Source organism: Plasmodium gaboni, chromosome 11, assembly GCF_001602025.1.
Source record: "Plasmodium gaboni strain SY75 chromosome 11, whole genome shotgun sequence".
Taxonomy (NCBI): Eukaryota; Apicomplexa; class Aconoidasida; order Haemosporida; family Plasmodiidae; genus Plasmodium; species Plasmodium gaboni.
Window position 1 is genome coordinate 1,294,442 of NC_031491.1, and position 16,828 is coordinate 1,311,269.

General features: G+C 18.4%; 5 protein-coding genes across 5 annotated transcripts; 4 read left to right on the forward strand and 1 right to left on the reverse strand.

The window, feature by feature from the left end:
• Positions 1 to 529: 529 nt before the first annotated feature.
• On the forward strand, positions 530 to 2,994 carry PGSY75_1137900 (hypothetical protein; the record flags this gene model as incomplete). Its single annotated transcript, XM_018786498.1, has 2 exons — positions 530 to 2,493; positions 2,688 to 2,994. The coding sequence occupies 2 exons, from the start codon at positions 530 to 532 to the stop codon at positions 2,992 to 2,994; spliced, it is 2,271 nt and encodes a 756-aa protein (XP_018641293.1).
• Positions 2,995 to 4,668: 1,674 nt separating this feature from the next.
• On the forward strand, positions 4,669 to 13,155 carry PGSY75_1138000 (hypothetical protein; the record flags this gene model as incomplete). The annotated part of the gene is made up of 1 exon (XM_018786499.1): positions 4,669 to 13,155. The coding sequence occupies one exon, from the start codon at positions 4,669 to 4,671 to the stop codon at positions 13,153 to 13,155; it is 8,487 nt and encodes a 2,828-aa protein (XP_018641294.1).
• An 873-nt stretch (positions 13,156 to 14,028) lies between these two features.
• PGSY75_1138100 (putative ubiquitin-related modifier 1) lies at positions 14,029 to 14,409 on the forward strand (the record flags this gene model as incomplete). Its single annotated transcript, XM_018786500.1, has 1 exon — positions 14,029 to 14,409. One exon carries the CDS (start codon positions 14,029 to 14,031, stop codon positions 14,407 to 14,409), a length of 381 nt encoding a protein of 126 aa, XP_018641295.1.
• A 607-nt stretch (positions 14,410 to 15,016) lies between these two features.
• PGSY75_1138200 (putative membrane protein) lies at positions 15,017 to 15,729 on the forward strand (the record flags this gene model as incomplete). Its single annotated transcript, XM_018786501.1, has 2 exons — positions 15,017 to 15,230; positions 15,383 to 15,729. The coding sequence occupies 2 exons, from the start codon at positions 15,017 to 15,019 to the stop codon at positions 15,727 to 15,729; spliced, it is 561 nt and encodes a 186-aa protein (XP_018641296.1).
• Positions 15,730 to 15,929: 200 nt separating this feature from the next.
• Positions 15,930 to 16,373, reverse strand: PGSY75_1138300 (putative membrane protein; the record flags this gene model as incomplete). Its single annotated transcript, XM_018786502.1, has 1 exon — positions 15,930 to 16,373. The coding sequence occupies one exon, from the start codon at positions 16,371 to 16,373 to the stop codon at positions 15,930 to 15,932; it is 444 nt and encodes a 147-aa protein (XP_018641297.1).
• Positions 16,374 to 16,828: the final 455 nt, after the last annotated feature.

Below are 16,828 nucleotides of genomic sequence, written 5' to 3' on the forward strand. Positions count from 1 at the left end.
TAAAATAAAATCAAAACATCTAAATATTGAAAAAATGCGTATATTTATTTCAAAAGTAGGCAAAAGAATAAATAAATATAAATATATATTTATAATTCCATAATGTATTCTTTTTTTTTTTTTTCTCGCTCTTTCTTTCTCCCTCTATATATTTTCCTTTCCATAGATATTATTAAGATATAAAATTGATTCAACAATGTAGAACATTGGGAAAACTGTGTAGATATGTAATATAATATAATATATATATATATATATATTTATTTATTTTCCATATGTCATTATATTTTTTTCTCCTCTTTTCTGTACCTCACATATAAAAGTTCATTTAATTCAAATATGCTTAAAGAATATATAGTAAAATGTTATATTTCTTTGTATAAAAATATAAAAATGTCCTATTATGAACTTTTTAAAATAGGTCAATGAAAAATTTATATATAAATATATATATATATATATATATATATATATTTATGTGTTTAAATTTTTACTTATTTATAAGTGTCGTTTTATATATTTAAATATAATGCTAAGTGAAAACAAGAATAAGATAAAATGTTTTATATACGATTATAATGAAAAATTAAAATTATACATAAAATTAAAAAGATATGTTTTAAACAACTTTGTAATAAAGAACTCACAAGATGGAGGGACCCATAAAGACAAATGTGTATATTGTCGTGGGAACAAATTTTATGGGATAAAAACATATGATAATTTTATTGAATGTGAAAAGTATAATTATTCTTGCATAGTTAATAAATTATTAGAGAACTATGAAAATTTTGTAAAAAGTTGTGTTGTTTCCTTTTATTCATATAATGAAAATAATAATTTAACGAAATTAAATGATGATGATTTTATTGATGATCCAATGCAAATTTTAAAAATAGACTATTTCTCATCTAAAATTGTGAAACAGTTTTTTATGAAAATAAATCAATTATATAGTAATATAGAAGAAAATGAAAAGGAAGATAAAAAAGTTAATAAAAAGAAAATTTGTTATTCTATACAATATTCATATATACATAGTAATAATTTTTTTGACTTGCTTGAATTTTATGAGGATAAAGAATATTTTCAATCGATTAAAAGTTGTACCTTAAAAAGAAGTAATATTGATAGTATAAAATGTAAGAATAATGTGAATCTAACTGATATTAGTGAATTAAAAAAATTTAATGAAAAAAATAAACAAGTAAAATTTACAAGTATAAAGAAATTGAAAGATATATTACATACAGCAGATAAGCGTATGAAAGAGATAAATGATATGTTAAGAGGGAAGAAAATATATTATTTTTTTACAGTGATTGTTATAGATATATATGATGAAACAGATGATGTGATTAATACAACAATGGCTTATAATAAAGAATGTATCAAAGAAAATAATAATAATAAGAGATATAAAAAGTTTTATTTTATAAACATGTTTTATGATGTTAAAAAAGAAATATATGATAATGATGATATGTTAAAAAAGATATTATTTGAAATGTCTAATATTATAAAATATAATTATATAGATAAAAAATTAAAAATTAATATTTCTAATTATGAAATCATATCAAAATTAATGTATGAACTATTTTATGAAATACAAAATATTCATATAAATATTTATTGGAATTTTACACATAATGAGTTTAACAATAATGTGGAAGATCTGATAGTTTACTTTATTAATTCCATTGATTATAAAATAAATAATTGTATAATAAATTTTATATGCAACCTAAAAGAGGAAGTAAGTAAAAATGATACATGTAAAATATTGAATGATGAAGAAAAAAAATGTATTTTACAATTAAATGAAAAATATGAAAAAATTGAAAATATATTATTTAAAAATATAGCTTTAGATGAATATACTAAAAGTAATATTATAAGAAAAGCTATACAGATAATACCTGATAATTCAATGGATAATTTATTATTATTAAATAAAACTTTTCAACAACATTATATTTTATATGAAGAAAAAGAGAAAGATATCAATGAAAATATATACCATCTAATCAATGAACAAAATGAAATTATGAAAAAATATGAAGAAAATGAAAAGATATTACAAGATGATATGAATAAAATAATTGATGAAATTCATTTACTTGATGATAAAAATTTAGAATTAAAGAAAGAAATACAAAAACATGAAGAATTGCAGAAAAAATATATTAAAGATGAGGAAAATAGAAATAAAGAAGATTTAAAAAAATTACATACACAAAATAGTATATTAGATGAACAATATGAACATTTTTTGAGCTTTAGGAAGGGATCATTTGTTGAAGACATAATTTGGAAGAAACAAGAAACTCAAAAGAATATATCTCTTGAACAAAAAAATATTTCACATAATAATAGCATTAGAGATAATGTACTTGATATAATTAATAAACATGACGAGCAATATGTAAAAAATTTCAACCAAGCAAAAAAATATGCTCAGAATAAATTTGAACAGTCGAATGAATTAAAGTAATAGAAATAAATTGCATTACACATATATATATATATATATGTATATATGTATATATATACATATTTATACACTTTATTCTATTCTATTCTATTATATTATATTCTATTCCATTCCATTTAATTTAATTTTTTTTTTTTTTTTTAATTTGTTTTATTTTATTATTTTTTTCCTTTTTTCGGGGGAAATTTAGGAAAAGGTACAATCACGTCATTGACAAAAAAGTTGAACTTTTTGATGTTCTAAAAAATACAACACATAAATTAAATGAAAAAGTAAATTCTTTAATGAATAATTTTAGGAATGCAAAGGAGTTAAAACTTATATATCCAATAGATTCATCATTTGACATTTTAAAAAATAATTATGAAAAGGATAATTTAATTATAAATAATTTAAAAGGATATACCGACTTACTAGAACAGTTTAAGAAACAGGATTTTAATGATAAACAATTACATTGGATAAACAAGATGAATTCTTTATCCAAAAAATTTTAGCAATCATCCAAAAAAATAAAAATAAAAATAACAAATATAAATATATATATATATATATTTTATTTTTACATGACCTAATGTGTGGCTGTAACCCTTTTTGTAAAACCATATTGTAGTTTTATATATGTACAAATTATATAATACTTAACATATGTATTATATATGTTTATCCTAAAAGTTTTTATAAAATGGAATTTATAATATTCAGAAAAAAATATATTGCTATACACACTATTAATTAAAATACATATATCTTATATATAAATTATATAACATGTTTTATTATTTTTTTTTTTTTCTTAAAATTTGTACATAGTGCAATTTTTTTTTTTTTTTTTTAAGCATAATTTATTGTGCATTTAAAATATTTCGATTACTGTATAAAAATATATATATATATATATATATATATATATTTAAAAAAAAGTATAATATATTAAGATATTATTAAAAAAGGTTGTCTTATTATATATAATTTTTATTTTTATATGCCAAAAAAAAACATATTATATATAAAAATATAATACAATTTTTATTTATTTAAATATAACTTTTTTTTTAAATATATCCATATGTTTGTATTATTATATGATGCATGTGTATTTCATATATAATATATATGGAGAATAAATACATAAAGAATAAAAAAAAAAATAAGCGAATAATTCTTTTTCTTTTTTTTTTTTGCATACCAATATAAATATATGTGTAAATATATATATTTTTTATATGTGTAATATATATATTTTGTATATGTGTAATATATATATTTTGTATATGTGTAAATATATATATTTTTTATATATGTAAATAAAATATTTTATTATATTATTGTATTTTTTTTATATATATATTTTTTTTTGTATTTGTAAATATATATATATATATATATATATATATATATATATATTTTTAATGTGTATTTTTAATTTTATGATATATGAAATTATTGCTTATTTTATTTTTTGTTTGATACATTAAATAACAAGAATTATTTTATTATTTTTTTATGTTATTTTTTTTAGTATAATTTCTATGTATATATGCAAGGTTATTAGTTATCAAAATTTGTAAATTAAAAGAAGAAAAAAAAAAAAAAAAAAGGGAAGAACAGAAAAGAGTAGTTCAAATAAATAAAAAAATAAATGATTATTTTTAAAAATTTTTTTTTGTGTAAATAATATATATTTATATTTTATGTGCACCACATTTTTGATATACATTTTTCCAGGTCTATTTAATATATTATCCTTTTTTTTGTAATATGTATAATAAATGTGTATATTTAATATATATGTATATATATATGTGAACCATTTCATTTAAATCTTTTCATGCTTACAATATATATGTATCACTTATGAATTCTTTTTATTTATTTAATATATTTTTGAGTTTGTAAAATTTAGAAATAGAGATATATTTGTATATGTTTAAGTTATCCGTATTAGACTTGTTATTTGAGTATATATTTTTTACCAAAGTTTTTCAGTTAATTTTTGTTTTTTATTTTTATTGTTTTTTTTGTAAATTATACATATATATATATATATATATATATATATGTACATAAATTTGTATATTTTATTTTTTATTTTATATATTTTTTTTTTTTGTATAATTATTACAAACAATAGTAATTAAAAAAAAAAAATAAAAAGAACAAGATTCAAAATGAATGACAATTATAATATAGGTTATGATATTGATGAGAACGAATTTGATGGATATGATGGATATATGAAAAAGAAAGAATCGAAAGGATATCAATCACATTCTGATATATCGTGTAAAATAGGTTATACCGATTCAGAATCAGAAGGAGTAGCATCTATAAAAGATGTGTCTTATTTTACATATAGCAATAATATGAATAATAATTATAAAAAAAAAAAAGATATATTAGAAAAGCCAGTATGGAAAAGTTTATATGATATTGAAGAAACTGTAAAAGATTCTTTATCTGATTATGAATATTCAAAGAATAATAAATTAGATAGTGATATTGAATCTCCAAGATTTGGTAATACATCTGAAGAGGATGATGTAAATAAGATGGAAGAAGAAAATGAAACATATCTTAACAATTCAAATTATAATAATTATATAAAAAATAAATATCAAGCTAATAGAATAAATAATAATATGGATATATCTTTAACAAATGAAGGTTCATATAAAAATTATATTTTAAATAAGAATATATCCAATAATTTAGATTATGACTTTAAAGAAGAATTAAAAAATAATATGTATAATAATTTAAATGTATTTAAAAATTTAAAAGAAGATTATGTAGAAGCTACAACACATTTTCTTAAACCAAAAACCTTCAAAGATATGAATGGTTTGTATTATGATTTAAATGATGAAATGATTGATATAGATTTGATAAAAAAAGAACATCAAAAATTAAAGGAAACCAATGAATTAAAGAATATTAGCAATATAAATTTTAATCATATATATGATAATAATAATAATATTAATAATAATTTTGTAAATGTAAATACAAAAAATACTAAAAAGAATAAAAAATATAAAAAGGAAGTATCATTTGCTAATGACAATGAGAATGATACTTACACAAAATTTCAATATGAAAATAATTCTTTAAAGAATAAAAAGGATACAATATTGAAAAAAATAATAAATTATGAAGTGGAGGATTTAAATAAAGATCAAGAGGATCAAATGTATGAAGGAGAAGATGAATATAGTGACGAGTTAGAAGATGACATATATGAAGATAGTGATAACAAAATATATTATAAAGATGAAAAATTCAATGATATGGTTAATAAGAAAATTGCCAAGGATACAAATTTTGAGTGGTGGAATTCAAAAACAGATAGTCAAATATCAAAAGATATAAATGAAGAATATAATGATTCGAATGACAAAATAAAAAGTAATGATTCGAATGACAAAATAAAAAGTAATGATTTGAATGACAAAATAAAAAGTAATGATTCGAATGACAAAATAAAAAGTAATGATTTGAATTTTAAAAACAATCAAAAAAATGTTAATAATAATAATAATAATAATAAAATATTAAATAGATATGATTTACCTAAGGATATATCTTATTATGTAGAAGAATATCAAAAAAGAAAAGAACAGGCAAAAAATTATCATAACGAAATGGATAACCCAAATAATAAACAAGACAAAAATATAAATGATGATAAGGAGAAGTATCCAAGTGACAATATAAATAATAATATTAGAAGTAATACAACAACCGTTTATGCAAACAGTTCTTTATCAAATGAAAAAAGTAATAATTTGTTGAATAGTAATATCAGTGAAAATGTAAGTACTATTATTAATAAGGAAAATAATTTATTCAATACAAATATTAATAAGTCTAATGAGAATATGTCAATACAAAATTATAACGATAATAATAAATTTGTTCATAATAATAATATATATATAGATGAAAAAAATATAACCCCAAATTCTAATGTAACAAAAAATAAAGATGAAAATGATCCTTCTAATATAGATTCTTTAAAGAATAATAATTTTATAAAAGATACATATTCAGATAATGATGTAATAAATACAGAAAGTATAGGAATATATAACAAAACGAATGAAATAAATAAAAATATAAATGAACCGTGTGTCAATAACAACACAAGTAATATATATGAATATATTTTAAAAAATAATGATATGAGCAATTTAGGAAATGAAAATGGTAATGATATGTTAAATAAAAATATAGACAAGTTTAATTTTGAAGATGACTCCAAAAAAAATATATATGATGTTTATGATATGATAAATGATTATTATGAAAAAAATAAAAATGAAGAAACCATAAATAAAATACAAGAAAAATGTGTTGATAAAGTTATGTATGATTTTATTAATAATAATATTGTTAAAGAAACAACTGATGGAGATATAGATAAAAAACCTTTATATTTAGATAATGAAAAAATTAGCAATACATGTGAGAATAGGGATAATTATTTGGAAATGTCAAAGAAAGAGAAAATAAATATATTTCTTAAATATTTAAAAATGATTGATGTGAATTCCTTGAGTCATCTTTTTCAATATTTTGTTGACAGAGAAAAAGACGAAGAAATGAAAAAGAAATTACAATTACTTTTAATAGGAGAAGATCAAAAGAAGCAAATGGAATTTATGTCAACTTACAAAAGCAATCAGAATACCCAAACATTAAATAAAGAATTAAAACATGAAGGTGTTCAAACTAATAATGAGAAAAATCAAATAGAAAATACAATACAAACTGATATAAAAGATATCACAAAGACATTGTATATAAAAAATGATATGATAAATAAAAAAACTAGTATAGATTCGGTATTTTTTAAAAGTTTAAGCAAAGATTCATATGATATATATAATAAAAATAATAAAGAAGATATAAAAAAGAATGAAACTACTCATAGGAATCAAGAAAATGATGAAAAGAATGAAGATATTACTGTTAATGAATCTAATACAGAGACATATAATGAAGTGCAAAAGATAAATGATTTAAAAATAAAAATTTTAGAGAAAATCAAAGGTTGCTATGATAATTATAATAGTATTAATAATAATAAAGATGATACAGAAACAGCTATATTAATGTTACAAGATAGAAATGAATATAGTAAAGAAAAATATATAGACATTTATAATTTAATAGATGAAAATGAGAACATTTTATCTAAAATAAATGATGAAAAGAATATGAAAAGTAATGAATATAAAAAAAAAAATAGAAGTATGGTTACTGTAGAAACATTTGAATCATTAAAATCATTTGAAAAAGAAATGAATTTATTAAAATCACATAATGAAAGATTAAGAAGGAGAATTGAAAAATTATATGAATCACGTGATAGAATAAAAAATGAATATATAAAAATGGAAAAATTAAAAGAAAGTCAAGATCAATTATTTATAGCTACAGAAAAGCATATTGAAAAGTTACATAATGAATTAGATAATTTATCAAAAAAAAATGAGGATATGAAATATGATTTGAAGAAGAAAAATATAAAAATTGTTGCTTTGGAATCACAACTTGATAATAATTTAAATATGAATAGTAATAATAACATGGACAAAGATAATAATAATAATAATATTAATAATATTAATAACAGTATTATTAATATGGATGAAATTACAAAAGATGAAGAAATTTATAATGAATTTAATAATAAGTTAGAACATATAAAAGGGAAAATAACAAATAAAACACAAGTAACTATACAACTACAATCATTACAAGATCAAGTATATATATTAAAAGAAGAAATTAAAAAAATGGATTCCTTAAAACTAGAAAATAACCAATTAAAAAAAAAATTATCAGATATGAAAAATTATAATTTTAATACATCTGATAAAAAAGAAAAAATAAATATTTATACATATAGAAATAATTCAGAAAATATTATTGAGAATTCCAATGAACATAAATTTATAGTATCTAATGAAAATACAAATGCAAGTACAAATGAATTAAAATTTGTTACAACTAATACAAATAACACTACATCAAATAGTTTTGTTACTATTGATGATAATATAAACAGTTCAGAAAATTTTACTTCAAATAGTAATTTGTATGAAAATAAGATTAATAAAGATAAGTATCATATGAACAATTCAGAATATTCCAACCTTTCTTTATTAAAAAATGAAAATAATCAATTATATGAAGAAATATTTGATTTAAAGGAACAAATTATGATTATGAAAAAAGAAAAGATACTGTTGTCTAGTCGTTTAAATGATTATGATATGGATAATATTAAAGAGGATATTAAAATATTACAAAGTGAATCTGAGAAATTATATTTAGAAAAGATAAATATATTAACGAAAAATTTAGATGAAAAGAAAAATAAAATTAATTTATTAAATGATTTACTAAAAACATCAAATAATCAAACGGTTCAATTAAATAAAAAAATTGTACATATAATAAATGAAAACAAAGAATTACAAAATAAATATGAACAATGTCTCAACTATTTAGAAAAATTAAAAATGAAATATGATCAACAGACTCAAAAATTAAATCACATAACAAATATAAGTTATAATATGGTTCCCAATGATTATTATTCTATGGATGATTATAAATCCTTGATATCAAATGAGCAAAGTTCAGAGAATTTATATCTTAATAGTAGTGAAGATAATAAAATCAATGACTTAATACATATGGAACATACTGTCAAGATGAAGAATGAACAAAATAAAGAGAAAGAAACTAAAGATAATAACGATATAAACAATGATAAGGATAAGGATAAGGATGTATATATGAAAGATGAAAATTATTATGATAATAAATATTATAAAAGATATAAAGAGTCCACAACAACATGTGGAAAATTGTCTGAAATATATAGTTATGAAAATGTGAAATATGATGTTTATGATAGAAGAGAAAATAATAAACTTGATGATTTGAATATATATAAGGAAAAGGTTAATAATATACCATTAAATATTGAAAATTCAAATAAAACAGATGAGATAATAAAAAGATTGGAAGCATCGCCTAATAATGATAATAAAAATAATGACAATAATAATAATAATAATAATGAGAATAATGAGGGTGATTCTTTGTCGAACAGAGAACAAAATATTCATAATAACATATTAAATAATGAGCAAAAATATATTAATATAAATAATATTTTTGAAATAGATAATATAACAAAAGATTTAGAAAATATGAATAACATAATAACAAGTAACAATATTAAGAGTTCCAAATTGAATGAATTGAATGATCATAATATGATGAAAAGTAATATGGATGATAAAAATAATACATTTATACAAAAAAATCTTATATCAAATAATAATATTAATCATAATATAATGAATACCAATAATAATTTAAAATATAACAGTTTTAATACTAATCTCGTTAATGAAAGTTATAAAAATTTAGATAATATTAGTAATACGTCCACTGAAAATTTTTTAAGAAATATTGAAAAGAGATATGTATCCAATAAAATTAATGAGCTGAACAATGATATATCTCAATATATAGATAAGAAGAAAGAAAAAATACATAATTTGTATAAGAATAATTTAGAATATAATAATGTCCTTGAAAAAAATACAAGCATAATGAATAATAATATAACTAAAACTAATGAATATACATACAAAAATATAAATAATGACAAGGATAATAATCATACTTTTAATAAGGAAGAAAACAATTTAAAAAGTATATTTCAATATAATAATAATAATAGTAATATTAGTCATAAGGATGAAATATCTAAATCAACACAAAACAGTTTCACAAATGAAGACAATATAGAATATTATAATAAAGATGGAAATAGTATGAAATTAAAAAATGAAGATATTATGCAAGAGATATTTTCTCATGATAATATTAAAACGTATGCGATGAATAAAAGTTCTTCATCTAATTCTTGTGATAATATTATAAAAATAAATTATGATGAAATAAATGATAGTACCCAAATGAATGTATTAAAAGAATCTAAAAGCAATAATAAAAAGGCTGAGGCTTGGATAATTGATATTAAGAATAATGATACATATCCTTACATAAAAATAGATAAAAAGGAAAACAATAAAAATGATAATAAAAATATAATGAAGGGAAGTAATAATAAAATTATGAAAAAGAATAGTAAGAATTCTAATAAAATGAAGAATATTCCATTGTCTGTTAATAATAAGGCATATAATAAATCATCCATAAATAACAAATATAAAAATAATATTAATAATAATAATAATAATAAATTAAACATCTTAGTAAATAGTATATCAAAATTAGTACAGAGTAAAATAAAAGAAGAGTTAAATAATAAGAATATATCAAAAGATATACTAAATTTTGAAATAACTAAAATAAAAAAGAAAAGCAAAAAAGAAACAAAAAATATGAATCACACAAATAATAATAATAGTATTAATATTAATAGTTTTGAATCAATAAATGATAAAATTAATTCATATAATGTTTTAAATAATAAAATACCATATGATAATATAAATATGGATGATGGAAATTATATAAATAATGGTCCTATATATGCTCCAGATGGATCTACTATATATACTTGGGTTAATAATATAGATACAAATTATATGTATAATAAATATTTTGATAATAAGAACAATAATATAAATCAACTGCCCTTATTAAATAATGTACCATTTATAAATAATGATTTGTTACTTAATAATGTTATATTAAATCAAAATAATATGAATAATGTAGAAAATCTGAATACAAATACTATAGGTTCCTTACAGCCATTTGTTACTAATCCTGATTTTTATATGAATAATATAAAAAGTATATATTTCGATCCCAATGTGCAAAATAATAATTATTTTGAGAACGTGCAATTATTAAATCCCAATAATTTAAATAACAATATGAACAATATTAATTATATTGATCAAAATTGTTTAACATATAACAACATAAATGGTATAAGTAGTATAAATGGAAATATAAATAATTATAACAATAAAGATATAGTAATTGGTATACCTAATAATACTAACAAAAATCAAATAGATACAATCAAAGATGATACTATTTTGAAGAATGATCCAAAATTAATACTAAATAATAACAATGCTGTAAATCATAGTGTGAATGTAGAAATGTTGAATAATATACAAAATGTAAATCAAAAATTATATAATGATATACAAGAAAATGTATATATGACTAATCCATTACATAATAATAATATATTGGGAGGAGATGTTTTAAATAATTCATACTTATTTAATATTAATTCTTTTAATCCTAACACGAACGCATATATTTATAATAATAATAATAATAATGATTATTATAATAATTGTATAAACTATAATATGTTAGACAAAAAGGATATCACTCCAAAAAATGAAGAGATTAACATGAACAGTGTTTTCGAACATCCAAATAAAGAAAATGGATGTAATAATATGAAGAATAATAAAAACTATATTATAAATAAGGAAGATAATGTTAAAAATAATGATAACAATATTGATAAAATAAATGATGAACAAAATATAAATAATACCAGCGTAAATGTAATGAAAGAAAAAAGAAATAATAACTTAAGAGATGACGATATATTTAAGAAAAATATGAAAAGATCAAATTCTTTGGATATTAAAAAATTAAATTCTGAAAAAAAAAATAAATCAATGAATATAGAAGAAGGTTCAAGAAAAACTAAAACAAATACAACACAATTATTTAATTATTCAGAAAATAGGAAAAAGGGATTAAGAGATATGTCCACATATGCTGATAAGGTTTTAGAAGATATGAAATCACTTATACCTTTAAATTGTAATGGTGCCATAAAAAAATCATCAACACATACACAGAAAAAGAATGTCAGTACTAGTGATAATAGTTCAATAATGTATAATCAAAATAATACAAATATATCAAACATATCAAATATACCAAACATATCAAATATATCAAACATATCAAATATATCAAATATATCAAATAATAATTTTAAGGATAATAAAAATGAAGATAGTACTAATTTATCATTAAAAAATTTGGTGTCGAAAGATATAAGTACTAATAATAATGATATAATTATAAATACAAGTGCTGAAACATTGCCAGATAGTTGTAATAATGAAAATAATACAACAAATGAGACGACATATAAATGTTTTAATAGTTTAGATATGAATAATAAAAATAATATTAGTATAACAAATAATTTAGGAAATAATATTAAATTAATGAGATCTAAATCTGTTACTACAAATAACCATAATTCATTATTAATGAAGAGTGATTTTTCAAATTCTAATAATTCTTATAATAATAATTATACAGAACATAATGGACAGATAAATAATCCTCTCAATCACTTAAATCTTAATGATTTTAAAAATATTCATTATCATGATTTCAATTTACAAAATAGTACGAATAATAAACAATTTAGAAAATATTCAACAAATGGATATAATAATATATATAATGAGTTGAATAAGAATATTGCGACCGATGCCTTTTCATTTAATAAAAGAGACCAAGGAAATTATTTCAAATCAGAAACTCGTAAGTCTTTAAGTAGTTTTAGAGAGGCTTTAAAGAAAGAAGGAATATTAGGTTAAAAATAAAATAATAAAAATTAACAAATTATACAATAAAAAAAAAAAATATATGTATATATATATATATATGTATATTTATTTATTTATCTATCACGTGTGTTTTTTTTTTTTTTTTTATTATTACATAGAAATATTAACATGAACAATTCTGTTCAAACTTAAAATTTTATTATTTTTATTTAATATTATTATATTTTATACTTTTTTTTTTTTTGTTAAAAAATATGTGATTTTTTATTTTATTTTTTTTGGTGAATTATTCAATATATTAAACGAAACAACATATAATATAATATTAAGGCATCACTATGTCACAATATTTATATATATAATAATACGTATATAATATTATATTATAATATTTTTTTTTTTGTTTTTTTTTTTTCAAGTATTTATAAATATTTAAGTATATTATAATAAATTTAAATAATAACAAATTATAAATAAAAAAACTTGTAAACCATTAAATTTGCTCTACCGAAAGAATAATATTTATTTTTTTTTCATTATTATTCTATTATTTTGGAATAATAGATATATTAATGAATATTTTAGAGTGAAGCATGTATATATAAATAAAGTAGTTATAATTAATAGCAAAGTTCTATATATATTTTATATTAATTTACTTGTAGCTTATTTTGTACAAATTTTATATATTTTATATATTTTATATATTTCTGTTTTTATTATAGATATAAAATAAATATTAATATATATATATATATATATATATGAATTATATTAGAACAAAAGTTACAAAAGGTATAAAATTGTACATTAAATATTTTTATAGGTTATATAATAAATCATTATAATATATATTTTAAATATCTTAATATTTATTTATTTGTTATATCGTAATTTTTTATAATGAAAACTAAAATAGAATTAAAATTCTTGGGTGGACTTGAAAGCTATTTAGCTAACAAATCAAAAAATTATGTATCATTAGAAATTGAATCAGAAGAATTTAATTTTGAGAATTTAATAGCATATATAAGAAATCATATAATTGTTGATAGAAAAGATGTTTTCTCAGATTTTGTTATGACTGATGGTGATGTTAAATCATGTAATGTAATGATAGATGATATGGAATATTCAAATTATAATTTAAGTGACAAAGCAAAAATAAAACCAGGAATTATTGTTCTAATAAATGAATATGATTGGGAAATTCTAGATACCTATACATACAAAATAAAAAATAATGATAAAATATGTTTCTTATCAACATTACATGGTGGTTAATAATAAGACACGTATTAATATATAATAATATATAATTAATTTTTATGTAATTTTTTTTTAATACTTTTTTTTTTTATAATTATACCAAAAAAAAATTTAATGTGATATATGAATATATAATTTCTTAATTGTTACCACATATATATATATATATATATATATGTACATGTTTTATGTTTATTTTATTTTATTTTTTTTTTATTTCCAAAAGGGATATTTATTAATTAATGTATATAATTATATATTTTTTAAAACTAATCAATTATTATTTTAAAATATTTTTATGTTATATATATTTAAATATTTTATACTTTTTTGGATATCAATAAAATATCTTCTATATATAATATATTATAGTATTAATATGTTTATCACAAAACATGTCAATATAATTTTATTTCAAAAAATTATATTTATACAATAAAATAAAAAAAATCGAAAAGAAGTTAATAATGGGGTAATATAATTATGAAAATATAGAAAAACAAAGACTATAGAGTCATATAATTATTTTCATATAAGACTAAAAAAAAAAAAAAAAAAGTGTATTTATAAAAGACAAAGAAAAGAAATAATTAAACAGACGATTTGTTTTTATTTCTTTAGAATGAAAATTTTTAATTACATATGTGGTCGTCCTTTAAGAAATGGTGGTACTGCTCCACTTATATATAACCCTGTTAGAAAATGGTTAATAATTTTAATGATACTGTATATCTGTTTATCAATTTTATCATATCTTATTTTTTTATTCCCTAAAGCATCTGATTTACAGTGTCTTGCCTTAATTGATTCATTGTTCAATTTTTCTTTATCAATAGGTAATATGATTTAATAAAATAATTATAAAAATAAATAAACAAATACTTATATATATAAATAAATAAATATATATATATATATATATATATATATATTATCTAATGAATGTAATATATTTCATTTCTTTTCATTTTATTTTTTTATTATTAAGGCGTTTCGTATGTGATGGCTCCTTATTACTCTATCATAAGTTGCAGAGAGTGGGGTACCGAATACGAATGGAGTATAGTAGCTGTTGTTTCAGCAGTTATGGCCATTATTGATATATTTTCTAGTTGTTATGGTATATATGTATTATATACTATCACTAGTGTTGTATTTAATAAAAGGATTGGTATGAATAATGACTGCAATTCATATAATGCTGTACTTTTCTTTTCTGCCAATTCAATTTTAGTTTTTCTTCATTTATCTGTTGCTACAGTTTCTACTGTGGTTTATTTCTTACTTATGAAAGGAATAGATAAGCAGTTGGAAGATAATAGAAATATTATATGATCATTTTTTTTTTTTTTTTTTTTTTTTTTCTTTTTTGGTCCTTAATACATATTATTACATATTTGAAAAATATATATATTTTTTTTTAATTAATTGACATATTAATTATAAATAAAAATTACAAAAATATAATAAATATTGACATATATATATATATATATATATTTATTTATTTATTTATTTATTTATTTATTTATTTTTTATTTATTTTTATTTATTTTTATTTTTTCTTCATTTGTTATATCCTTAAGTATAAAAACTAATCCACAAATTATTAGTGTAACTCCAAAGAACCAAAAAAATTTTCTTTTTTCATGAAAAAATACAATACCGCATAAAGCACTTAAAAAAAAATTTAAGGAAAAATTTAGGACAGTTGCATAAAAGGCAGAATAATGTTTCATTAATAAAACATAGTGCTTAAGCATAATCATATTACATAGTATAAATAAAAAAATATATATAATTCTTATTATTATTTGTGTTATGAATGACGTGGTGATTATATCTTTGTCGTATATAAATGTGGAAAAGTCTGAAGACTTCTTAAAAAAAACAGAAGCTAACGTTCCAGCTGTGCTACTAATAAAAGAATGAATGTGGTTAGAGTTGTAGATTTTGTTTATCCATTTTTTCACTTCCATGATTAACCTATATTTATTTAATAGTGGACAAAATAGAAATATATATGTAGTTACAAATACTATAGTAGTTTCTTGAATGTATATAAAAAAGATATTATATTTTACATACATAAATAAATAAATATATATATATATATATATATAAATTTTTATGTTCTTACGAAAAAATATGGTTGTTCTTATGGTTTGAAGTAAATTAGAATAAAAGTTAAAAATTGTGTGCTTTGTATATATGTTTAATTTCAATGGACTGGGAAATCTTTTTGTATGTGGTAAGACTGAATTAATTTCTTCAGCCGGTTTTTTTGAGTTTTTGGGTTTTGCTGATATTCTTTCTTTGAATAAACGTTGAAAATGTTCTAATATAAAAGAAAAGAAAGCTCAGAATTTATATTAAAATAAAATATATATTTAAATAAAATGTATATAATATATAATTTTTTATATTCTTTTTA